Source organism: Mustelus asterias, chromosome 19 (assembly GCF_964213995.1).
Source record: "Mustelus asterias chromosome 19, sMusAst1.hap1.1, whole genome shotgun sequence".
NCBI classification, from domain to species: Eukaryota; Metazoa; Chordata; class Chondrichthyes; order Carcharhiniformes; family Triakidae; genus Mustelus; species Mustelus asterias.
Window position 1 is genome coordinate 76,791,443 of NC_135819.1, and position 27,260 is coordinate 76,818,702.

Sequence of the window (27,260 nt, forward strand, 5' to 3'; positions counted from 1 at the left end):
AGAATGTCAGCAATACCTGGAGCTGTTTCACCAAGTTGCCTGGGTGGAGAATAATAGTCTGTTCATATAGACCCAGTCGTCGTTGTAGGAGTTCTTGGCAGTAAAGTTCGAAGCTGACTTTGCTCCCTCCTGGTACATTCACTTCTGCTTTAAAACTTTCCATCTCACGGGCCGAGGTCCTAAACATGGAAAACATGAATAAATTACTGAACTAAACATCAATAAATTACCCGACAGACATCTTGTTTTGATGGTTGAGTATCCTATTGGGCAACGAGCACAACATACACAGGAAAGGAGAGAATTATTTTATGGTTGAGTTTGGAGACCACTCAACCACTGGGGAGACAATACTGAAATAGTTGAGGGTATTTTCCCATCTCACCCGCTACTGGAATTTTAGCAGGCGGGTTGCGGACAATGTGAAACCCCATTGACAGCCGGGCAGGAATTTCCAGGTTTTAGACCAGTGCGGCTGGAGAATTCTGCCCAGTGTGTGTAATACAGATAAAGAAAAGATAGATCAGAAAAACTTTTACCTGATAATCCCAGCAGCCTTGCCTTCAGCTCGTGCTTGTGCATAAAGATTTCTCGCTACACTTTTTTCATGCACAGATCCAACAAATGTTATATCATTCACAGTCCTATGCAAGAGATGGAAAGCATATTAATTAATTTTGTTGCAGTAATTGTAAGTTTTAGGGCAAATCCTCCATGATTAAAAAAACCCAGGGATAAGGAAAATGGCCAACTGGCTGTCAGGAACCTTTACAGCCACATGAATATGCAAGAGGCTGGGAATAACGAGAAGGTCGAGACAGGGATAATCTAATCAACAGGAAACAAAGGAGAAACCATGGCCAGCAGACAAGAAGTAAATAGCCCAGCAGCAAGACAATGAGAACAGAGATCATTCCATCCACAGATAACATCAATGACTCAGCTCGCTGATGGGATTCCAATCAGGATGACTCAGAGAACATTTAAAAGACATTAAAATGTCAATTAAGGGCAGTCCCGACAGTTCCGGCCCTTTTTGTCCCAGGCAATCGAAACTATCAATGATCAGAAACTGTTTTGTGTGAGAGAATCACTGGTTCAGGTTTTAAAAAGGGACAAGCAAGCTCTGGTCTCGCTCTCTTTTCTCTTCAGACCAGCATGGCAGCACTCTCCACTCTCTTCTCCTGTTGCTGCCTCTCGTTCGTCTCCAGCACGCAGCCCGAAGCCCACTGAGCAATTTAAACTAGGATTGTGAGTACCCTCCGGTAATTCGCAAAGTTCCCGAGATCATCATAGTGGATGAGGCTTTGGGGAAAGGGGGGGGGGCTTTTGCATGCACCTTTCATAGTTTAAGACACTGGTAAACTTGTGTAAAGTAAGCATTCTCGTTGTGTCCGTTTTAGTATTCCTTCCATAGCTATAGTCTTATAGAGCATAAGGCATTGTGTGTTGTTTTCCTGGTGTTTGGTGATCTTGACACACAAATATATATATATCTTTGACTTCCATTGGAGTCCGTTTTGATCTTTTCAATTTCTCACCAATGATCTCTGACCAAGTCACAATATTAAATATCCCTTACCATAATTCCGGAGTCTAGAACTGAGGGTACCCTGGGCGCTTCGAAACCACCCACTCAGGAAAGGCTGCCAGGTAGTGGATAGGCAGCAGTTTCCTTTTCTCTCTCTTGGGAGCACTACTCTAGTGAAGTAGGCGCAAGGTGGCCGTTGTTCCATCGGCGAGAGAGAGAATCACTCGGGCATTGGTGGGGTTTGGGTAACGGAGAATCAAACCTAAAATAAGCCCAGTGGAGTTAAAAAGGGGATCCCGCTACATAATGACGCATGTTTCATTTGGACTTCATTATCTAACTTTTTCTTCCCATTCTCTGTGTGTCATAATTGCCTTAAACCTTGCCGCATCCCCAGCCAAGGGAACAGGCTAGACATTCACTTTCAAACCTGCTCCTTAGTCGCTTACATGACTCATGCCCAGATTGATTTTTCTCCCTTTCGTTCCTTCCCCTCCTGAAAGGTCAGACTTCAGGCTAGGATCTCGATTCCCAGGTGCCATCCAATACTTTGCCTCAGTGACTCGTGGGAGAATTCACACTGAGCGTGGGCAAGTTATTTGACGCTGGAGGACACCACAAGCAAGCAAAAACCTCTCGCCAACCTGTTGTCATTACGGTCAATGCCTATTGACCGAGGCTGGGATTTCCCAGACCCACCACCATCGCTTGATGTTTGGCTGCTCTGCAGTTTTTCCCATCCTGCCTGCAATGCTGGTAGGACTGGAAAATCTGCCCACAAGGATGGGAACTGTGGCTATTTTCCCTATCTTTGTCCCAGGGGTTTGGAGGCTAATCATGGTGCTCCTATAGGTCAACCCTGGGGCTTAATGATCAGCATGACTTAGACAAAGAAGCCTTCCTTACCTACAGCACCTTTCATGACCGTAGGATGACCTAAAACACTTTACAGCTAATGAAATACCTTTGAAGAGTAGCCACTGTTGTAATGTAAGAAACATGGTGGCTAATCAGCACACAGCGAGATCCCAAAAAAAAGCAACATGATAATAGCCAAATAATTTTATAGTAATGCTGATTGAGGGCTAATTATTGAGCAATGCCCCCTGCTCTTTTTCAAATTTTTTTATGCATTCAAGAGACATGGGCATCGCTGACTGGCCAGCATTTATTGCCCATCCTTTTTGCCCAATGGCAGTTGAGAGGCAACCACATTGCTGTGGCTCTGGAGTCACATGTAGGCCAGACTGGGTGAGGATAGCAGATTTCCTTCCCTAAAGTACATTAGTGAACCAGATGGTGTTTTTTGACAATCAACAATGGTTTCATGGTCATCAGTAGAGTCATAGAGGTTAACAGCATGGAAACAGGCCCTTTGGCCCATGCCGCCCTTTTTTTTAAAAAACCCCTAAGCTAGTCCCAATTGCCCGCATTTGGCCCATATCCCTCTATACCCATCGTACCCATGTAACTATCTAAATGCTTTTTAAAAGACAAAATTGTACCCGCCTCTACTACTACCTCTGGCAACTTGTTCCAGACACTCACCACTCTCTGTGTAAATGAATTGCTCCTCTGGACACTTTTGTATCTCTCCCCTCTCACCTTAAACCTATGCCCTCTAGTTTTAGACTCCCCTATCTTTGGGAAAAGATATTGACTATCTAGCTGATCTGTGCCCCTCATTATTTTATAGACCTCTATAAGATCACCCCTCAGCCTCCTATGCTCCAGAGAAAAAAGTCCCAGTCTATCCAGCCTCTCCTTATAACTCAAACCATCAAGTCCCGGTCGCATCCTAGTAAATCTTTTCTGCACTCTTTCTAGTTTAATAATATCCTTTCTATAATAGGGTGACCAGAGTTGCACACAGTATTCCAAGTTTGACCTTACCAATATCTTATACAACTTCAACAAGACATTCCAACTCCTGTATTCAATGTTCTGACCGATGAAACCAAGCATGCCGAATGCCTTCTTCACCACTCTGTCCACCTTAGACTCTACTTTCAAGGAGCTATGAACATGTACCCCCAGATCTCTTTGTTCTGTAACTCTCCCCAACGCCCTACCATTAACTGAGTAAGTTCTGCCCTGGTTTAATCTACCGAAATGCATCACCTCGCATTTATCTAAATTAAACTCCATCTGCCATTCGTCAGCCCACTTGCCCAATTGATCAAGACCCCGTTGCAATCGGAGATAACTTTCTTCCCTGTCCACTTTTCCACCAATCTTGGTGTCATCTGCAAACTTACTAACTATGCCTCCTATATTCTCATCCAAATCATTAATATAAATGACAAATAACAGTGGACCCAGCACTGATCGCTGAGTAGATCATTAATTCCAGATTTTTTTATTGAATTCAAATTCCACCATCTACTGTGGCGGGATTCGAACCCAGGTCCCCAAAACATTAGCTGAGTTTCTGGGTTAATAGTGTAGCAATAACACCACTAGGCCATCACCTCCCCAAAATAGTGCCAATGGGAATTTATACATTCTCCTGGGAAGTCAGGCAGGGTCTCAGGTTAATGTCTCATCTGAAAGATGACAGCCACACTTCATTTACTCACGAGCCACTGAGAAAATGGCCTTCTTACTTTCCACCTCTTACCGTGGGAAGCATTTGGTTTGTGCTTAACATCTTTCTATGACAACATGGTTAAAATTGAGAACTCGTGGAATGGTAAAGCATGGTTGCAAATCTACATATGGTGCAAAGAATTTGAAATAAATTGATCTATGCGTGGCTGGTTTGCCTCTGATAGGCAGTGCTTTATATGGCTTTCAAAGGCACAATTTACACAGAAACTTAAATCTGAGCATTGGTTTCAGCTATAGCATGCTGACAGCTTTTCCTGCAGCTGTAGAATATGTAGCTTCTCATACAGGGCAGATGGTGATATAGCGGTAACATCACAGGACTAGTAATCCAGAGGACCAGGCTAATGCTCGAGGGACAAGGGTTCAAATCCCACCATGGCAGCTGATTGAATTTAAATTCAATTCATAAATCTGGAATAAAGTCTCAGTAATAGCAACCATGAAACTATCATTGGTTGTCGGAAAAATCCATCTGGCGGCACGGTGGCACAGTGATTAGCACTGCTGCCTCACAGCTCCAGGGACCCGGATTCGATTCCCGCCTTGGGTCACTGTCTGTGCGGAGTTTGCACATTCTCCCCGTGTCTGCGTGGGTTTCCTCCGGGTGCTCCGGTTTCCTCCCACAGTCCAAAGATGTGCGGGTTAGGTGGATTGGCCATGCTAAATTGCCCCTTAGTGTCCCGGGATGCGTGGGTTAGAGGGATTAGTGGGGTAAATATGTGGGATTGCAGGGATAGTGCCTGGGTGGGATTACTGTTGATGCTGACTCAATGGGCCGAATGGTCTCCTCCTGCACTGTGGGGATTCTATGATTCTATGGCCCATTAATGTCCTTTCAGGAAGGAACTCTGTCATCCTTACCTGGTCTGGCCAACATGTGAATTCCGATCCACAGTAATGCCTAACCAGCCTCAGGTTAAGAGCAATTAGGGACGGGAAACAAATGCCGTCTTATCAGCAATGCCCACATCCCATAAAATAATATTAAAACGTTTCCATTTGTTGATTTCCCTGACATTGGTATGCGTGCCAATGTCCTGATGAGTGCAAGATGAAAAGCTTCAACAAAGAAGGCCTTGCTTTTCAACAATATCAAGAAATAATTTTAGTTTGAAATTTCATTTAAAAATGCACTTCTATTAACTTAATAGCATTTAAAACTTTAAAAACGGGACATATTGAGCAGTCAAACACGAAAGTCAACAATGTAAAGAGCAACAACTCACATGAGCCAATAAGTACAAAAAGATGAAAGATGCAAAGTCCAGCCAATTCACAGAATACATCATTCCTTCTCAGTAAAATGCTCTTCACTGATCAAGGGCGCGATCTTACCGGCCGTTCACACCCCAGTGCCGCTGCGAGCGAGGGAGGTCAGAGAATTTGGCGCTCAGCCACATCGTCGTTCACTGCAGCGGGACTGGAAAATCCCACCGGCGTGAACAGCTGGAAAGTTCCATTCCAGATCTTTTTCAATAAATCATTACTTAAAAAACTTATTTTTAACTGAAGCTTTAATATATTACGGCTGCGGTTTATGATTAAATTGCCAACCGATATTAGATACACAGAGGGGTGAATTTGGTCATCACTGGTGAGGAATGGGCTCACAGTGAATCAGCCCTCTCTCTATTCGGCATTGCATTCAATTCTCTTTTCCAAATTTCCAACAATGCTGCCCACAGGTGGTTAAAGACTTTGGCTGGAATTGTACTCGCCCGCCCGCCATGGGAATCGGAGCAGGCGAGGGGAGGACCGTGGGAAGGTCCGTTGATCTCGGGCGAGATTTTACAGTTTCGCAACGAACGAGGCTGCAAAATCCCACCTTTTGATTTCTGAGCAGGCCTCAAAATGGGTGAGAACGGAGCCTTGCTTAACTATTAGGATTGGATTCTACGCTCATTGTAAGAACATAAGAACATAAGAAATAGGAGCAGGAGTAGGCCATCTGGCCCTTCGAGCCTGCCCCGCCATTCAACAAGATCATGGCTGATCTGAAGCGAATCAGTTCCACTTACCCGCCTGCTCCCCATAACCCCTAATTCCCTTATCGATCAGAAAACTATCTACCCGTGATTTAAACATATTCAACGAGGAAGCCTCCACCACTTCAATGGGCAGAGAATTCCAGAGATTCACAACCCTCTGAGAGAAGTTCCCCCTCAACTCTGTTCTGAACCGGCCCCCCTTATTTTGAGGCTGTGCCCTCTAGTTCTGGTTTCCCTTCTAAGTGGAAAGAATCTCTCCACCTCTACCCTATCCAGCCCCTTCATTATCTTATATGTCTCTATAAGATCACCCCTCATCCTTCTAAACTCCGAGTACAGACCCAATCTGTTTAATCTCTCCTCATAAGCCACACCCCTCATCTCCGGTATCAACCTGGTGAACCTTCTCTGCACTCCCTCCAAGGCCAATATATCCTTTCGCAAATAAGGGGACCAAAACTGCACACAGTACTCCAGTTGCGGCCTCACCAGTGCATTGTACAGTTGCAGCAAGACCTCCCTGCTTTTATATTCTATCCCCCTCGCGATAAAGGCCAACATTCCATTCGCCTTCTTGATCACCTGCTGCACCTGCAGACTGAGTTTTTGCGATTCGTGCACAAGGATCCCCAGGTCCCTCTGCACAGTCGCACGATGTAATTTTTCTCCATTTAAATAATATTCCAATTTACTATTATTTCTTCCAAAGTGGATAACCTCACATTTGCTAACGTTATATTCCATCTGCCAGATCCTCGCCCACTCGCTCAGCCTATCCAAATCTCTCTGCCCGGACATGATTTTCGTGGGCCAATAGCTGGGTGTGTGCAGCCGCTGCCGAGTGCGAAAGTGTCCTCAGAACCATTTTGTAGTTCTATTCATAAACGGCAAAACATTCGGGCATAATATCCCCACAAAGGCACCCAGCTACTGATGGCCACTGCAGGGACCTCCACTTCCTTTCCTCGTAGGATTACCTTTCTCCCCCCACCTGATCCACCATCCTGATCCAGGGATTGGACGTGAGCCAAAGGAAAAGTGGCCAGGCAAGAGGGAAAAGGGGACATGTCCTCTCTGTGTCCGATCCCACAAACCATACTGTCAGCTGACTCAGCCTGGTCACTGGCCGATTTTCTGCCCTCCCAAAGTGCTCAGGCTGTTTCAGAACTCTTGTGGGACCACATAGCAACACTGGCTTCTGCTGTCACTCTTGGGGTGACAACTAACTTCAGCCACTTGATCATCAGAGCAGTTTATAATTGGCCCCATGGACTCTCATGGGTCGATCTATCACATTCCTCCATGGCTGCATCAGCACAGGCTCCACACAGGGCTGCAATAATCCACATTAACTGCGGACCCCACATTTGAACCATAGATTCTAGTTGAGATGACAGTAGCAATGATACCTTTTTCCACACCACTATTTGGGTAGGGAGAGGAATATCCGATAATCCTATTTCTATTCAGTGACCCTCATGAAACATGTAGACATGCGGACTTTGGAAACAGTTGGGGCAAAGTTTGATCAGATTTCCAGCCAACCCCCCCTTTGTTCAGTCTTGCACATGAAGATAAATCATGGGCATTCATTTTAAGACTTGGGGAGCGTGCCTTTGTCAATCGATATCCCAGTGAGAAACTGTCAAGGAACATTGGGATAAAGTCCCCCTGAAGCATTTTTTATTCATGGGAAGCCCATCCCCAGTTTGCCTGTGGGCTGAGTGGCTTGCTCAGTCATTTCAAAGCCAACCACATTGCTGTGTAGGCCAGACCTGGTAGATTGGAATTGTAGATACGTGAAGCAGATGGATTTTTACAACAATCGACAATGGTTTCATAGTTATCATTACGTTTTTAATTCCAGCTTTTGTTGAATTCAAATTTCACTATCTGCCCAATCACTATCACTGTTTCACTATAGTCCAAAGGTGTGCGGGTGAGGTTGGTTGGCCATGCTAAATTGCCCCTTAGTGTCCCAAGATGTGTAGATTAGGGATTAGCAAGGTAAATACATGGGATTACAGGGATAGGGGCTGGGTGGGATTGTTGCTGGTGCAGACTCGATGGGCCAAATGGCCTTCTTCTGCACAGTAGGGATTCTATGATTCTATGGTGGTATTCGAACTTGGGTCCTTAGACCATTACCTTGGTGCCTGGATGACTAGTCCAGAAATAGAAACAGGTTGAAGAGCATCTGACAGAGAAAGGTTGAATACAGCTGAAGGATCTTACCCTGAGATTCTGAACATTTTGTGCACTAAGATCTGTTTGTGAAAGTAACCACCAGGAGCTGTTAAAATGGACAGTTTTTCTTGCTGTGAGTACTCACATTGTGAAATTTGAGATGTAGGCTCCATGTGGGATCTGTACGTTGAACGCCACATTCTGGGCACTCGATTCCTTGTTCACTACTTTAGTGCTGAAGACTGTTTCAGCAAAGCGTGAGGTGATAATGGACTTAACTTTATAACTGTGTATAGTGACATGCTCATCAATGGGATCCTGTTTGACAAAGCAAAGGGTTTTAACATTTGTCTGCAACTGGGGGCATTCATTTGTAAAATAAAGTAAGTGATTGCTGCCCAGAAACTTGTTGCCCAGGGTCAGTGATAGCACAAAGAAGATTAAGTGTAAAGCTTTTACATTTCTGGACAGTTCCCCTTGAGTGATATTATCTCTTCTCAGACCCGCTTTCCATGCATACTTTCTGAATGATTTGAACAACTAAAGCCAAATGTGGGCGTTTTTAGTGTTGTGGACTTCTACCTCATGGGCTAAAGTTGTCAAATCTTTTTGGCATCGGCTTACTGCTGTTGGCCACGGCAAGAGCTTTTCAACTCAACTGTCTGGCCTAGACTTGGAACTTGGTCTCAAAGGTCAAATAATAATCTGGTTTTTAAATGCCAGTGGATTTCTGGCTGATAATTTACACCAGTGAGTCAATTTCCTGTCAGTGCCAGAATGAGACTAAGCCTAAATTAACACCCTGCTTAACTTCCACATCCAGCTTCCTAATATTCCATGTGGAATCTGGGCAGGTAATGTTGGAAAATTGCATGAGCTGGATGGATGGGAAAGCCAGAGGGATCAGCTGCAGGCCACTTCCATGAGGTTCTGTGATTGAGGGCGTGGAGATAAGGCCACAGTGGGCGAGGTCTCAGATTGCCCAGAGCAATACTTCTCCTGGATCCATGACTGAAATGAAACATTAAAAAGAAATCTTCTGTGGCCCCTTCCAGCCCAAATACTCTTCGTTAAGTTACCCTAATGGGAAACTCACGCAAGCCTGTGCTGTAATTTCCTTTGTTCTTTCCAGAAGGATAGGGGGTTTTAGTTCAGATGGGCAGCATGGTCGATGCAGGCTTGGAGGGTTGAAGGGTCTGTTCCTGTGCTGTAATTTTCTTTGTTCTTTTGTTCACCCAGGGAAAATTGCAGTCAATTCCCAGTGCTGTGACCGAGACCAATTGCTTTTAGTTTGACCCAGTTTAACAGGGTAAAAAATGAACCTGTCAGGCCCTGTGCCTGCCTGGGTTTCCTCCGGCTGCTCCGGTTTCCTCCCACAGTCCGAAAGACGTGCTGGTTAGGTGACATTGGCCATGCTAAATTCTCTCTCGGTGTAAAAACAGGCACCGGAGTGTGGCGACTAGGGAATTTTCACAGTAACTTCATTGCAGTGTTAATGTAAGCCTACTTGTGACAATAATAAATAAACTTTAAACTGAGGGTGGGTAGATAAATTGGATAATTTTAACTGCCCACATGCTGGGTTTCCACATTCACCCAACCCTCTACTCATTTCTTCATCCATCAGAAATCTCCTCTGACCTCTGAAAGAGGCACATGGTATTTACAATGGAAATAATCAGTTACACTTACACAATTGGGGAGAAAATTATCTCAAAGAGCTATTTCATCTTATTCAATGGCTAATCAACCTTTCAATAAAGGACATGGGTGCACTGTAGGGATTCTACGATTCTGCGACAAATGATAGATGAGAGACAAGAAAATTTGTGAAATTTGTACATATAAATTATTTACAAAAGTGAAGTACCAGTAAAAGGAAAAATGTCAATAACCGACTAGTCATGCAAACATCACGATCAGTAGATAGATAATGGTTAAACTGGTCAGCAAATTCAAACACGACAGGATAACAAGAAAAGGTAATCCCACCTCCTCCTCCTCTTTACTGCTGCCATCGCTCCTCTGTAAAAATACAAAAGTAAAATGGTAAAACAATATTTGCCACACGTTTAGCAAATGTAACTCATTGATGCCATTATAGAATGCTGCCTAGAGCTGAAGCATGTATTAATTAATGGAAAAGGTACTTCATTAATTTGTTAACATTAGCAATGCTCAAAGTTAGGGAGCTATTACGATGTTTCAGTAATATTGCTGATGCAACTCTATGAATTAAAATGTGCAACTTTGAGCTCTTGATTCAAAGATCAAAGTTGACATTTGTATTCAGGCTCAGCTCAGTGGTGGGCCTTCAGCATCTTGGCCAGGCTCAGTTGTCAGAGGTCTCCTTTTCTGAAGCAGTTAAGTTAACCTCTCCGTTCATTTACCAGGACACGACTGTAGCAATGTATAAATATGTAACTGCTGGGTTGGGATGTATCATTTCTCAGCTAGTCTGTTGTTATATATTTAAGTGGTTGTGTGATTGCTTTAAGAGATGATCACATGATTTGATGGTGATGTCATTAGGGTGTTTCTTAGGCAGTTATTTAATTTCTGTTGGTATTCTGTGCAGAGAACAACATTTCAATAAAAAGCGTTACATTGAATTTACATGTGCAAACCACAGCTTTTTCTTTTTGCTTAAAACCCACAACCCCTAGAATAGTTAGAACATTATGATAAGAACATTGGCGACAAGGATAGGATTTTGTTTCATATAAGAACCTCGAGAAAAGATCCTCAGTAGAAGAGAAAACATTGATGGCGGAATCTTATGAGAATTTGGCAGAATATCAGTTCTGGTGAGGAAATTGGCATGGAGTTCTCCAGCTCCACAGGCCAGCTTTCTCTCCAGATCTTGAAACTTTGACTGCCTCAAGAAGAGCGGGCATAGTTAGTGCTGTCAGTCTGGCCAGGCGGGGACTCTTAGAGCCACAAAGCAGCTCCATCTTTTAAAAAAGATGCCCGATCATTGAAACAAAAATTAATCTCCCCTCCCTCCACCACGGAGGTATCTCCAGCCTTCTTCTGTGTCCCACCCTCGAGGTCATCCCTCGCATCCCCATCCCCTTCACCTGCCCAATCATCTCCAGCATCCCCCTCCCAATCATCCCCTCCATTTCCCCCCCTACCCCACCATCATCACAGGCATTCCCATCACTCTCTGAGTCTGCTCCCTACCGCCATGAATAAATGAGTCCCTGCACGTGTAGCTTCCCCTAGGGTCCACTCCTGGCACTGCCCCCGGCACAGGTTGGCACATTTAGTTTGGCACTGCCAAGTTTTGGCAGTGCCAACCTGGAAGTACCAACCCATGCCAGGGGCAGCGCCAAGGGCATTGCCAGAGCACTGCCCAGCCATGTCCCTCTCGCCCCTGTGGGCTATAGTGATCTTTGGGGAGGGGGGATCCGCTCAACAGGTTCACCTCAGTGAGGTATGAAAATCTCCTGAGGAGGAAAACTCTGGTGATGGGGGTGTTTAATTAGATATAAATTGATTTAAATATGCTAAAATCAGAATCTTGCCCATTATGGGCATAAACTTGGTTACGTTGTTGAGAAGTGGTATCAACAATCAGAAATTGCAATCTTCCCAGCGAGATTCCCGATTTCCGGGTTTCACCAGATCTTGAGCCGCCTCCAGCGATCTCTCAGACAGAGAGTGCGGGCTCAAGATCCCGCCCTGTGGGTTCTCACACGTTCATAGAATCATACAGTGCAGAAAGAGGCCATTAGGCCCATCGAGTCTGCATCGACCACAACCCCACCCAGACCCATTCCCCCATAACCCCAACATTTCAATAAAAAGCGTTACCTTGAATTTACATGTGCAAACCACAGCTTTTTCTTTTTGCTTAAAACCCACAACCCCTAGAATAGTTAGAACATTATGATAAGAACATTGGCGACAAGGATAGGGTTTTGTTTCATATAAGAACCTCGAGAAAAGATCCTCGGTAGAAGAGAAAACATTGATGGCGGAATCTTATGAGAATTTGGCAGAATATCAGTTCTGGTGAGGAAATTGGCATGGAATTCTCCAGCTCCACAGGTCAGCTTTCTCTCCGGATCTTGAAACTTTGACTGCCTCAAGAAGAGCGGGCATAGTTAGTGCTGTCAGTCTGGCCAGGTGGGGACTCTTAGAGCCACAAAGCAGCTCCATCTTTTAAAAAAGATGCCCGATCATTGAAACATTGAGACATTAAGGGCAATTTTAGCATGGCCAATTCACCTAACCCACACATCTTTGGACTGTGGGAAGAAACCGGAGCACCCGGAGGAAACCCACACAGACGCAGGGAGAACGTGCAAACTCCACACAGACAGTGACTCGAGGCCGGAATTGAACTCTGGTCCCTGGCGTTGTGAGGCAGCAGTGCTAACCACTGTGCCACCGTGCCGCCTTAATATTGAATGTTAAAAAGCAGGGGAAACATAGTAAGAGGATTAAAGATTTAAGTACCAGTGAAGGAAGACAAGAAAGAAAAAATAATTCTGTGTGGTTTTAGAGGGGAGTTTGTTCTGATCAGGGAAGGGTGAGATTCCAGGCAGTCTCTGGCATATTTGAAAAGAAGGGATGCTTTGGTGTACATTTAGGGCCATTAAAACAAAATACATCAAGTCAACGGTCTCTAGGGAAGACTGCAAAATATATACACTGAGCAGTCTTGAGTCCCTATCACCTTCAAGAGAAATAACAGGTCAATTAGGATCCACTTGTCCTTTCAAAGGAGAAAATGAATCACAGAGTTCCTTTGCCAAGCATTTTCAGTACTTTGTACAAGCGAACAACATTGCAAAGAATTGCTCATATCAACTTTTCTCTGTACAATAGGAAGTAAAACCTACAATTTGCTCCAGAACTTGATTCCTCCAGCAAAGCCAGGAACCACAACTTACAATGACTTGTCTGCACAATCCTATGACATACAATATCATCAATCAGAGTGCTATGCTAATGCTGATGCATTATCATACTTGCCTTTACCTATTGAGCAGCTGCCACCAATTAGTTTTGCTAATATTCTTTACTTTTCACAGTAGATGATTTGCCTGTGATGGCTTCTCAAGTTCAGAGACATACCTGAATTGATCCTGTGATGGGGAAGGTAATGGATTTGGTATTGAAGTGAACAATAGCTGGGATGAATCGTACACATCCTGATTTGAAACTGTGCCAAAAAAGCTTGAGTTGACCGTCCAAGGTGGATGTCTATTGTGGGGAATCTGAGTGATCAGTCCTCTGAGTCTGGGTGGAAGATTTCTTGAATAACTACATGAAGGACATCCTTGTGTAGTCCAGATGAAGGAATTAGAACTTAGTTATTTTTGGTGGCTGGGTCTGGATGCTCAGATTAAAGAAAAAATGGTACAATGTCCATCCGGTGCATGAATAAGAAATGCACTGCCGTTGCCCCCTCTACACCCTTGGGTGTGGTCTAAAATGCCATGGCAATGATTGCATGTAGACTTTGCTGGTCTATTTGAGGATTACATGTTCTTAGTCATAACTGATGGACACTCAAAGTGACCAAAAGTTGTTATCATGAGATCTACTACAACTGAACAAAAGTTTTGCAAGATTTGGTAAACTTGAACAGATTGTTAGCGATAATAATTCACAGTTTACTTCACAAGAGTTTGAGGATTATCTCAAAGTAAATGGTATTCAGCACAGAAAATCCACATCTGATCATCCGTTAACCAATAGAAATATTTGTACAATCCTTGAAACATTCTTTAAAAGCTTCAGGAGAGCAAGGTTCGTTATCACACCATGTGAGTATCTTTATGGCACACTACGACTAGCCAAGGTTCACTCGCATTACTACTCTTAAAGAGAAAGCTGAGAACTATATTTGATTTGTTATTACCTCTGAAAAATTCAGAGATAATAGAGCATCAACAATAATTTCATGTTGTGAGATGAGAGATGTAGGCAAAGCAATGCTCATTTCAACAAGGAGATCGAGTGTTCGTGTGTAATTACGCCACGAGTGAAAAATGGGTGCCAGCCATAATTTTAGCAAAAACAGGTCCAAATTCTTACATGGTTCAAATCGAAGATGAACTAATTTGGTGACGCCCTGCTGACCAGTTGTTGTCATCTTAAAATTATTTCTCAGAAACATCTTCAGAAGTACCAATTTCATTAATCCCTACTGTAGTGAATGCTGCTACGGGAGACTTAGATCTGAGTTGGCTGATGATTGTGTCTTAGTTGCTATGTCACGTGAGAGTGATGCAGGATTAGTTTCAAGAGACAAAGTGTCTACTAAAGTTCCAAATTATACTTCCAGACTCTAGGACAGACAATTCTAGAACGTCGTATACAACCAAAGAGAAATACACATCTTCCTGATTGGCTTTCTTATTGATTGTGTATAGTGAGTAATGACTGCATCTAGAATATTATTGATCCTACTGAGAACATCATAGTAATTTGTTGTCTTGACAACAGAAGTAAAGGGGGAGGGATATTATGTATTGAAGTAGTTGTTTGATTGCTTTAAGAGTTGATTTGATGGTGATGTCATTAGGATATTTCACAGGCTGATGTTTAGTTTCAGTTTGTATTCCGTGCAGAGAACAGCTTTTCAATAAACCTGTTGTGTGTTACTTTGAATCTATGTGCACAACCCACAGAATCCTTTTGTTTAAAACCCACAACACCTAAAATGGTTAGGGTATTATTGTTAAGCCTTTCAGTCGAGTAATAAAAGATGATGCAAGTCCAGCTTCTTCACAATTATATTCATCATGAAGAATCATATAATCATAAAATCCCTACAGTGCAGAAGGAGGCCATTTGGCCCATTGAGTCTGCACTGACTACAATCCCACCCAGGCCCTACCCCTAGAACCCTATGCATTTACCCTAGCTAGTCCCCATAACACTAAGGGGCAATTTTAGCATGGCCAATCCACCTAATCCACACATCTTTGGACTGTGGGAGGAAACTGGAGCACCCGGAGGAAACCAACGCAGACACGGGGAGAACGTGCAGATTCTGCACAGACAGTGACCCAAGCCGGGAATTGAACCCGGCTTCCTGGCGCTGTGAGGCAGCAGTGCTAACCACTGTGCCACTGTGCCGCACTGTGCCAACCTCTGGTTCGACAATAGACCATCAACAATCAACAATGCAGTTGATGTTGTCTACATGGACTTTAGCAAGGCCTTTGACAAGGTACCGCATGGTAGGTTGTTGCATAAGGTTAAATCTCACGAGATCCAGGATGAGGTATCTAAATGGATACAAAATTGACTTCTTGACAGAAGCCAGAGGGTGGTTGTAGAGGGTTGTTTTTCAAACTGGAGGTCTGTGACCAGCGGTGTGCCTCAAATACTGACTGAAATTTCTCAATATACTCAAACATGGCAATCTCTCTGGCCCACATAGGAAACAATTTAAGCCACTGTGCCTCACTCCTGGAACAGTATGTAGATAGCCCGACTAGAGAGGGGGCTATACTGGACCTAGTTCTGGGAAATGAGCCCGGTCAGGTCGTCAAAGTTTCGGTAGGAGAACATGTGGCAAATAGTGACCACAACTCTGTTAACTTTAGGATAGTAATGGACAAGGATGAGTGCTGTCCCACAGGCAGGGTGCTAAATTGGGGGAAGGCTAACTATAGCCGGATTAGGCAGGAATTGGTGGGCGTTGATTGGGAGAGGATGTTCGAGGGTAAGTCCGCGTCTGGCACGTGGGAGTCTTTTAAGGAACAATTGATAAGGCTGCAGGATAGGCATGTGCCTGTAAAAAGGAAAGATAGGAAAGGTAGGATTTGAGAGCCGTGGCTAACCAGGGAAATTGAGGATCTGATTAAAATGAAAAGGGAGGCGTACGTTCAGTCCAGGCAACAGAAAACAGATGGAGCTCTGGAGGAATACAGAGAGAGTAGGAAATAACTCAAATGGGGAGTTACAAGGGCAAAAAGAGGTCACGAGATGTTCTTGGCAGGCAGGATTAAGGAGAATCCTAGGGCATTCTATTCATACGTCAGGAACAAAAGAGTTGTCAGGGAGAAAATCGGACCTCTCAGGGACAAAGGAGGGGAATTATGCTTAGAACCCAAGGGAATAGGGGAGATCCTAAATGAATACTTTGCATCGGTATTCACGAAGGAGAGGGACGGGAGTGTCTCGGAGGGAGGTGTTGACCCGTTAGAGAAAATCTCCATTACAAGGGAGGAAGTGTTAGGTTTTTTAGGGAACATTAAAACTGACAAAGCCCCAGGGCCTGATGGTATCTATCCTAGGCTGCTCAGGGAGACGAGAGATGAAATTGTTGGGCCTCTGACGGAAATCTTTGTCGCTTCTTTAGACACAGGTGAGGTCCCTGAGGATTGGAGGAGAGCGAATGTGGTCCCGTTGTTTAAGAAGGGTAGCAGGGATAACCCGGAAAATTATAGGCCGGTGAGCTTGACGTCCGTGGTAGGGAAGTTGCTGGAGAGGATTCTTAGAGACAGGATGTATGCGCATTTAAAACGGAACAATCTCATTAGTGACAGACAGCATGGTTTTGTAGGCGGGAAGTCGTGCCTTACAAATTTGGGGGAGTTTTTGGAGGAAGTGACAAAAACGATCGACGAAGGAAGGGCCGTGGATGTCGTCTATATGGATTTCAGTAAGGCATTTGACAAAGTCCCACATGGCAGGTTGGTTAAGAAGGTTAAGGCTCAGGGGATACAAGGAGGAGTGGCTAGATGGGTGGAGTACTGGCTTGGCCATAGGAGACAGAGGGTAATGGTCGAAGAGTCTTTTTCCGGCTGGAGGTCTGTGACCAGTGGTGTTCCACAGGGCTCTGTACTGGGACCTCTGCTATTTGTGATATATATAAATGATTTGGAAGAAGGTGTAACTGGTGTTATCAGCAAGTGTGCGGATGACACAAAGGTGGCTGGACTTGCGGATAGCGATGAGCATTGTCGGGCAATACAGCAGGATATAGATAGGCTGGAAAATTGGGCGGAGAGGTGGCAGATGGAATTTAATCCAGATAAATGCGAAGTGATGCATTTTGGAAGAAATAATGTAGGGAGGAGTTATACAATAAATAGCAGAGTCATCAAGAGTATAGAAACACAGAGGGACCTAGGTGTGCAAGTCCACAAATCCTTGAAGGTGGCAACACAGGTGGAGAAGGTGGTGAAGAAGGCATATGGTATGCTTGCCTGTATAGGACGGGGTATAGAGTATAAAAGCTGGAGTCTGATGATGCAGCTGTATAGAACGCTGGTTAGGCCACATTTGGAGTACTGCGTCCAGTTCTGGTCGCCGCTCTACCAGAAGGACGTGGAGGCGTTAGAGAGAGTGCAGAGAAGGTTTACCAGGATGTTGCCCGATATGGAGGGTCTTAGCTATGAGGAGAGATTGGGTAAACTGGGGTTGTTCTCCCTGGAAAGACGGAGAATGAGGGGAGATCTAATAGAGGTGTACAAGATTATGAAGGGGATAGATAGGGTGAACGGTGGGAAGCTTTTTCCCAGATCAGAAGTGACGATCACAAAGGGTCACGGGCTCAAGGTGAGAGGGGCGAAGTATAACTCAGATATTAGAGGGATGTTTTTTACACAGAGGGTGGTGGGGGCCTGGAATGCGCTGCCAAGTAGGGTGGTGGAGGCAGACACGCTGACATAAGAACATAAGAACATAAGAAATAGGAGCAGGAGTAGGCCATCTAGCCCCTCGAGCCTGCCCCGCCATTCAATAAGATCATGGCTGATCTGACGTGGATCAGTACCACTTACCCGCCTGATCCCCATAACCCTTAATTCCCTTACCGCTCAGGAATCCGTCCATCCGCGCTTTAAACATATTCAGCGAGGTAGCCTCCACCACCTCAGTGGGCAGAGAATTCCAGAGATTCACCACCCTCTGGGAGAAGAAGTTCCTCCTCAACTCTGTCTTAAACCGACCCCCCTTTATTTTGAGGCTGTGTCCTCTAGTTTTAACTTCCTTACTAAGTGGAAAGAATCTCTCCGCCTCCACCCTATCCAGCCCCCGCATTATCTTATAAGTCTCCATAAGATCCCCCCTCATCCTTCTAAACTCCAACGAGTACAAACCCAATCTCCTCAGCCTCTCCTCATAATCCAAACCCCTCATCTCCGGTATCAACCTGGTGAACCTTCTCTGCACTCCCTCCAATGCCAATATATCCTTCCTCATATAAGGGGACCAATACTGCACACAGTATTCCAGCTGCGGCCTCACCAATGCCCTGTACAGGTGCATCAAGACATCCCTGCTTTTATATTCTATCCCCCTCGCGATATAGGCCAACATCCCATTTGCCTTCTTGATCACCTGTTGTACCTGCAGACTGGGCTTTTGCGTCTCATGCACAAGGACCCCCAGGTCCCTTTGCACGGTAGCATGTTTTAATTTGTTTCCATTGAGATAGTAATCCCATTTGTTATTATTTCCTCCAAAGTGTATAACCTCGCATTTATCAACGTTATACTCCATTTGCCATATCCTCGCCCACTCACTCAGCCTGTCCAAATCTCTCTGCAGATCTTCTCCGTCCTCCACACGATTCACTTTTCCACTTATCTTTGTGTCGTCTGCAAACTTCGTTACCCTACACTCCGTCCCCTCCTCCAGATCATCTATATAAATGGTAAACAGTTGCGGCCCGAGTACCGATCCCTGCGGCACGCCACTAGTTACCTTCCTCCAACCGGAAAAACACCCATTTATTCCGACTCTTTGCTTCCTGTCGGATAGCCAGTCCCCAATCCACTTTAACACACTACCCCCAACTCCGTGTGCCCTAATCTTCTTCAGCAGCCTTTTATGGGGCACCTTATCAAACGCCTTTTGGAAATCCAAAAACACCGCATCCACCGGTTCTCCTCCATCAACCGCCCTCGTCACATCTTCATAAAAATCCAACATGTTCGTCAAGCACGACTTTCCCCTCATGAATCCATGCTGCGTCTGATTGATCGAACCATTTCTATCCAGATGCCCTGCTATCTCCTCCTTAATAATGGATTCCAGCATTTTCCCTACTACAGACATCATTTAAGACTTAGCTGGATAGTCACATGAGCAGCCTGGGAATGGAGGGATACAAACGATTGGTCTAGTTGGACCAAGGAGCGGCACAGGCTTGGAGGGCCTGTGTTGTACTGTTCTTTGTTCTTTGTTCTTTTGTAAATATTAAGTTCTTAGAGATTCAAAAATCTTCAAATGTTAAATGGAACATTTTTCTCTTGTTTGTCCTTTCTCCCTCTCTTTTACTGCAAACTTTCTTTCCTTCTCTTTGTTTCTCTTTCTGTGCTGATTTGACTTTAATTTCTGCACTCACCCTCCTGCCCACCCACCCACACACACACATATATACACACACACCCTCACACACACACATATACACACACACACCCTCACACACACACGCACACACACACATATACACACACACACCCTCACACACACACATATACACACACACACCCTCACACACACACACACACATACATATACACACACACACCCTCACACACACACACCCTCACACACACACACACATACATACCCTCACACATACACACACATACACACACATACCCTCACACACACACACACAAACACACATACACACACACACACATACACACCCTCACACACACATACACACACATACCCTCACACACACACACATGCACACACCCTCACACATACACAAACACACATACACACACACACCCTCACACACGCATACACACACACACACGCATACACACACACACACACACACCCTCACACACACACCCTCACACACACACACACACGCTCACACACGCACACACACATACACACACACACACGCATGCACACACACACACACACGCGCACACACACTCGCACATACACACACACATGCATGCACACATGCACACGCACACATGCACGCACACGCACACAAATGCACACACACACGCGCGCACACGCGCACGCACACACACACACACACACACACACATACGCGCATGCACACACACGCAAACACACACACATGCACACACACATAGACATTCCATTGTTCCTTTCTCTATCCTTAAATCTCATCTTATTGGTTAAGGAGATTGACTGTTGAGCTGGGCACTCACTCGGAGATGCCCATTTGCCTCAGCCATTATTAGCTTGTACTCGGAAGTTACGGCACAAACTATGTTCATTCGAGTTGAAGACATGATGCACAACATGTGGGGGCTCACTTATTTTCTGATGATGCTGAGTTAAAACAAGCGAGTCGTTTTGGACTGTGGATTAATTTTAACAATGTGCAAACTTAATTCGCTCAGACCCTTTAACAGAAAAGAGAGGAGGCTTTCATTTCATCTCGTACAATTCCCATTCAATTCCTTATCTCTGAGATGCACAGTGTTCTCGCTCACTGTTGTAAAGAGCAAGATTTTATATTCGCATTTGACCTATTTCACCCCCACTCAATCTCTCCATCAGCAAGGCCGTGAACCCCCACTTATGTTTGATAAGTCACATCAGTCAACCAACAGTTAGACACATCGCAAAGTCCAAAAGCCAAAGTATTTGATACACACACAAAAGAGAAAAAGCAAAGTTATGCATCACTGAAATCGCAAAACTTTGCCTTTCTCTTTTCCTGAATGTAACAGAACTCAACAATCTCTCGCCGACCTACATCAGACAGAATTAAACATTGACAATTTGTATATTATCTGCAAATCAAAACTGACATTTTCTCTGCAATGAGGAATAAACTTTCTTAACACTGTTCCCATCCATCAAAACAAATCAAATGGTGGGGATTTTCAGATTTTAAAATACTTTCTCCCTAATAATAATTCATATTCATGATAGTCACTTAGGTCTCACTTTAGGCAAGTTAATAAAATAAAGATTTCTGTGTCCATAATGTTGGTTTGGCTCAGTTGACTGGACGGCTGGTCAGTGATGCAAAGCGACGCTAACAGCACGGATTCAATTCCCGTATCGGCTGAGGTTATTCATGAAGGCCCTGCCTTCTCAACCTTGCCCCTCGCCTGAGGTGTGGTGATCCTCAGGTTAAATCACTGTGGTCATCTGGGACTATGGCAACTTTACCTTAGAGCAGGATGGTGGCACAATGATCAGCACTACGGCCTTACACTCCGGGGACCCGGGTTCAATTCTGGTCTTGGGTGACTGTTTGTGTGGAGTTTGTATATTCTCCCTGTGTCTGTGTGGGTTTTCTCTGGGTGCTCTGGTAATATACTAATTAGCATGTCAAGATGTGTAGGTTAGGTTGATAGGCCATCTTAAATTACCCATCAGTGTTCAAAGATGTCTAGGTTAGGGGGATTGGGGTAAATAAGTGGGGTTATGGGATAAGCCTGGGTAAGAGTTGCTGCAGACTCGATGGGCTGAATGACCTCCTTCTGCACTCTGTAGGAATTCTACGAAAGTCAAAGCCATTCTGTTGGTTTTGGATAATGGAGTTTTTTCTCATTTGATACCCATTTCCCTCATCTCTTGGCGTGGCACAGTGGTTAGCACTGCTGCCTCACAGAGCATGGGTTTGATTCCTGGCTTGGATGACTGCCTGTATGGAGATGTATGTTCCCCTTTGTGTCTGTGTGGGTTTCCTTCGGGTGCTCCGGTTTCCTCCCACAGTCCAAAAGACGTGCTGCTTAGCTGGATTCGCCATGCTGAATTCTCCCTCAGTGTACCCAAACAGATGCCAGAGTGTGGCGACTGGGGGATTTTCACTGTAACATCATTGCAGTGTTAATGTCAGCCTATTTGTGACACTAATGTTTAAACTTTAAACTAATCTAAACAAACACTCCCCGAGGTTAGGTATTGAAAAGAACAAATGCAGAGTACAATACTTTTACTCTACCCTAATACTGTGCCTAATTGCATAAAATAGTTGTGAGAACTTTGGTTCATTTCCATTAGCACCCATCATCTTGCCTTTTAACATGGTTGGTAATTTGTACAAAGTTATGGTGACCTTTTTGTCTGCACTCACATCCGCTATGAACTAGATCCAGACTGCACACAATGTTGTTCAACCACATCACTCATTCACTGGGATACCAGAAGAGAAAATGCTGGAAAATCTCAGCAGGTCTGGCAGCATCTGTAAGGGGAGAAAAGAGCTGACGTTTCGAGTCCAGATGACCCACTGGGATACCAACAGCGTGTCAAAGGCCCGAAAGGTAAAAAGAACAGCACAGCTTCAAATTCACTGCTCGTCCCTTTGCTGAATAAGCAGATTGTAAAATTGTGTTCCAATGGAAAGAAAGAGTTCCATGTGTTATGTGTCAAGTGCACAGTGGTACAGTAGCTCTATTATCGGAACAGTAATCCAGAAGCTTGGACTAAAGATTGTGAAGACATGAGTTCAAGACCCGTCCTGATTTGAAATTCAGTTAATTAACTAAATCAGGAATGAACAGCTTCTTCCCTGCTGCCATCAGACTTTTGAATGGATCTACCATATATTAAGCTGATCTTTCTCTACACTCTAGCTATGACTGTAACATTACATTCTGCACCCTCTCCATTCCTTCTCCCCTATGTACTCTATGAACTGTGTGCTTTGTCTGTATAGCGTGCAAGAAACAATACTTTTCTCCGTATTCCAGTACATGTGACAATAATAAATCAAATTAAATCAAAGTGCTGCCATTAAATTACCTAAGCAGCCTCGGCTCAGTAGTAGCACTTATTATAAATCAAAGAAGAACAGGGGGAATTACCCTGGTGTATCGGCCAATGTTTATTCCTTAACCAAATTATTGAAAAAAGATCTATTCATTAACTCATTACTGTTTGTGGGAGTTTGCTGTGTGCAATTGGCTACTCTAATTCCCTACATTAGTTACCACCTCCGATGCTACTTCAATGGCTGTACGTTGCTCTGAGACATCCTAAGGATGTGAAGGATGCTACATCAATGTTAAGAATCAGCACCTTAAATAGAGCAGGAGGAAAGGGTTAAGAAAATTGAAAAGGTGAAAAAAAAACAACCATTACCCACAAACTAATAATCTGCTGTGGAAATGAATGTAATTTTAATCTTTAGTTCTTAGTGGACACCGGAGGGGAATGATTTCCCATGTTGCTGTGTATAAAACATCATAATTATATTCTTTCTCAAAGCTTTTACAAAGTTTCTGATGCAACTGAAGAGATTTCAACCATTCTTCTCCCCAGAGTCAGTGAAAATCTTTGAGCTGCATCAAATCTTTTTTTATCACCCTCCATTAGTGCAGGTATTGATTCAACCAGACAACTTTCAGGCACTGTACCAGTGAAGTATGTCGCTGTCAAAGCCAATGGATTTAACCATACCTTATGGCGTCTTTCATATCGGTTTATATTTGCAGGAGGACCATCTGTAATCTCATCCAATGCGGGAGCTCCAAGGTGCTGGTACATAAAGAAGTAAGTTTATTATTGAGGTCATTGAGGTCTAATGATGTAGATCCCTTATTAGTTAAGAACAAGTTTTATTAACAGATCTCCCCCAACACTGAGAGACCTTTGCACTCCTCAGATTGAAAATTAAGAAAATGCTCAATACTGGATCCCATGTTAAACTCCACAATCCTAAGTAATGAACAATGTAACATGATCCAATAACATGGATTTATTTAATTATTTTAGTATTTTGTTCCTGTTGTACAAAATACAGGGAATGGTAACATTACTGGGCGAGTAATCCAGAAGCAAGAACTGATGAGCGGCACAGTGGTTAGCACTGCTGCCTCACAGGGACCAGGGACCTGGGTTCGATTCCCGGTTTGGGTCACTGTCTGTGTAGAGTCTGCACGTTCTCCCCGTGTCTGTGTGGGTTTCCTCCGGGTGATCCGGTTCCTCCTCACAGGCGTGCCGGTTAGATGCGTTGGCCGTGCTAAATTCTCGCTCAGTGTACCCGAACAGGCGCCCGAGTGTAGCGACTAGGGGATTTTCACAGCAATTACATTACAGTGTTAGTGTAAGCCTACTTGTGACACCAATGAATAAACTTAAACTTTTTAAAAAACTGATGATCAATTGACATGCATTCAAACAACATTTGGGGAATGTAAATTCAACAAATTAACTAACATTTGGAATAAAAAGCTTGTCTCAGTAAGAGCAAGTATAAAACAATCAAATCTTCACAAAAAATCCAACTGGTTCACCCATGCCTTTTAGGGAAGGAAATCTGTTCTCCTTACATGGTCTGGCCTATATGTGACTACATAGAAGTGTGGTTGACTCTGAAATATCTCTAGCAAGCCTCTCAGTTGTAATTCAGAAAGTGGTTCATCATCTTCTCAAAGGCAGTTAGGGGTGGGTAATTAACTCAGCAACACCCAGAATTTGGGCATGAATACTTAAAAAGCTACGTTTGGAAAAATGACTCTAACCAAAGTGATAAAGGATACGTATGCAAGTGCTGAGAAACTCTGCATCCTCAGTTAAAGCAAAACATGGTTGGAGAAAAAAATCAATCTCCGTAACATAAAAAGAATTCAGATTTCAAATCACAGCAACACAATGGAACCTTTAATTCAGATATTCAGCTTGCAAAGTTTGATGAACAATGTTAATAATCAAATTCAAGCTTTTAAAAATGAGAAGCAAAGGCCAGGCAATGTGTCAACACTGCAATGGGCACTTACACTCACATCAGAAAAGTCACCGGCAATTATTTCAAGACTTTGTACTTCGGGCATGAGCAAGAGCCAGGCGAAGAGGACGAGGTGTTTCATGCTGCCTGCGGTGCCCGCGCTGATGGTGCCAACACCAGATACAAGGGCTGGCAGTTCACTTATAAATTCAGGCAAAACAACTGGAAAGGTTACATTTGAAGTCCCTTTCTGGACTCCGCTTAATACTTTGCCCTGAGCTGTGGTCAATATTTGAACTGGGTATGTTACCAAACCTGCAAATAAGGTGCAGAGGTTATGTAAACAGGATGATGTTCTCTGTAACGTTGGATTATAACCACTTTGGAACCTGATTGATTTTACTCCCTCCTCTTTTGCTTTGTAGACTCTTTGTTATCGCACTTGAATAGAAACTGGGGGGTTTGAAAAACATTAAAATTACAGCTATCAGAGAGGGAAGCCTACTCTACAGATATTAATAATGATGAAGCATGTCAAGTAATGAATAAAGAACGCAGTCAGAGCACAAGCAACTCACCATTGCTCATAAGCTGTTCTATTTGTTCAAGGCTCAGTTGGATTCTAGTTTAACTCCAATTAAATACGTTCTCAATGATGCTTTAATTTGTGACTATAAATATAAGTTTATGAAATCTGGAAAATTACCTCTCTGTGTAAATTTGGACTCCCTGATGCACAGATATGGAGGAAAATTGCTATAACAGTTAATTTGGCTGGATGGATCAAATGAGCCCCTTCTGCACTGCAGTGATTCGATGATTCTATGAGGCTATGAATTCATTCGCCGGAATTCTACCGCCCTGCCCACCACGGGAATCGGAGCAGGCAAGGAACAGACAATGGGAGGGCCGTTGACCTTGGGCGGGATTTTCCGGTCTCGGGTCGATCGAGGCCATAGAATCCCACCCACCGTCTCTACATTTCACTGAAAAAAAGTGTAATGATTTCCAATCGTTCCGTTAGTGATTTACCAGTGCCTCCCTGTGGGAGGCTTGGATTGATGACAGGTGCTGTTACAGATAAACTTGTGCGTTTAGTCATGTTAATTCTTTCAAGAGTTGAATCAATACTACATGTATTTGGGGAGTGAAGTCTCCTGAACCTGGATTAAAGCCAGTGTCCTGTTATCAACAGGCACCGGTGGCTGCTCAAAACAGGTTTCGATCCAATTTGCTTGATTTCCAATGTATATAGAAAGTTTGCTTTGACAGTGTCCTCCAGCACTACCATGTCTACCACTGACAAGGACAAGAGCAGCAACATGGTGGGAGTGCCATTATCTTTCACAAAAATACTCATTTTGCCATTTTTCACCATTTCTTCATTGTCTTTGGGTCAAAACCTTGCACCTGATGCCATCAAGGAGCACCTGATACCATCAAGGAGCACTATAGCCTTCAGGAGTGTAGTGAGTCAAGAAGAGGATTATCACTTTGAATACAACCTTGGCAACATCACCTACATCCCATTGAGAATTAAGAAAAATTGCATCCTAAAAAAAAACCTGTTGTAAGCAGGGATATTTGCCAATTGTTTCAATATTGACACAGGGAGATCTAGCATAGAAGTAGGGAAGTGTTGTTGCAACTGTATATTTCATTGGTGAGATTGCATCTGGAGTACTGCACACAGTTTTGGTCCCCTTACTTGAGGAAGGGCATAAATGCATTAAAGATGGTTCAGAGAAGATTTACTAGATTGATTCCAGGGGTGAAGAACTTGTTTTATGGAGAGAGATTGAGCAATTTATGTCTACACTCACTAGAGTTTAGAAGAATGAGGGGAGATCTAATTGAGGCATATAAGAGGTTAAATCAGATTGACAGGGTAGATACAGAGTGGATGTTTCCTCTTGTGGACATTCTAGAATGAGAGGCCATCGTTTCAAGCTAAGGGATGGCAGGTTTAAAACAGGAATGAAAAGGAATTAGAGTTGTGAATTTGCGGAATTCTCTACCCCAGAGTACAATGGACGCCAGAACATTAAACACATTGAAGGATGGGATGGATAGTTTTTAATTAGTAGCGGGATGAAGGGTTATGGGGAACGGACAGGAAAGCGGAGATGAAGTTGAGATGAGATCAGCCATGATCATAATGAATGGCAGAGCAGCTCGAGAGACTGAATTGCCTGCTTCTGCTCCTAGTTCTTATGTTCTTATGCAATGGTAATACCATCGAATGCCAAGGGGGAATAGTTATATTCTCTATTGTTGGAAATGGTCATTGCCTGGCACTTGTGTGGTGTGAATGTTACTTGTCACTGATCAACCC

The 27,260-nt window shown here is 43.9% G+C and overlaps 1 protein-coding gene and 1 long non-coding RNA gene across 2 annotated transcripts in view; both read right to left on the reverse strand.

Annotated features, from left to right (window-relative positions):
• The window catches only part of itih2 (inter-alpha-trypsin inhibitor heavy chain 2), a 73,372-nt gene extending 64,047 nt beyond the window's left edge, over positions 1-9,325 (reverse strand). The window contains exons 1-4 of the mRNA XM_078234767.1: positions 9,311-9,325; positions 8,462-8,634; positions 540-644; positions 17-179 (exon numbers count right to left, since the gene is read on the reverse strand). Of these exons, the coding sequence (XP_078090893.1) occupies positions 17-179; positions 540-644; positions 8,462-8,634; positions 9,311-9,325 (456 nt within the window). The remainder of the gene's footprint in view (positions 1-16; positions 180-539; positions 645-8,461; positions 8,635-9,310) is intronic.
• A 977-nt stretch (positions 9,326-10,302) lies between these two features.
• On the reverse strand, positions 10,303-25,186 carry LOC144507592 (uncharacterized). The gene is made up of 3 exons (XR_013500121.1): positions 24,984-25,186; positions 23,659-23,736; positions 10,303-10,341 (listed from the first exon to the last, which is right to left on the reverse strand). It is a non-coding gene; the product is annotated as an uncharacterized LOC144507592 (long non-coding RNA).
• Between the last annotated feature and the right edge of the window lie 2,074 nt (positions 25,187-27,260).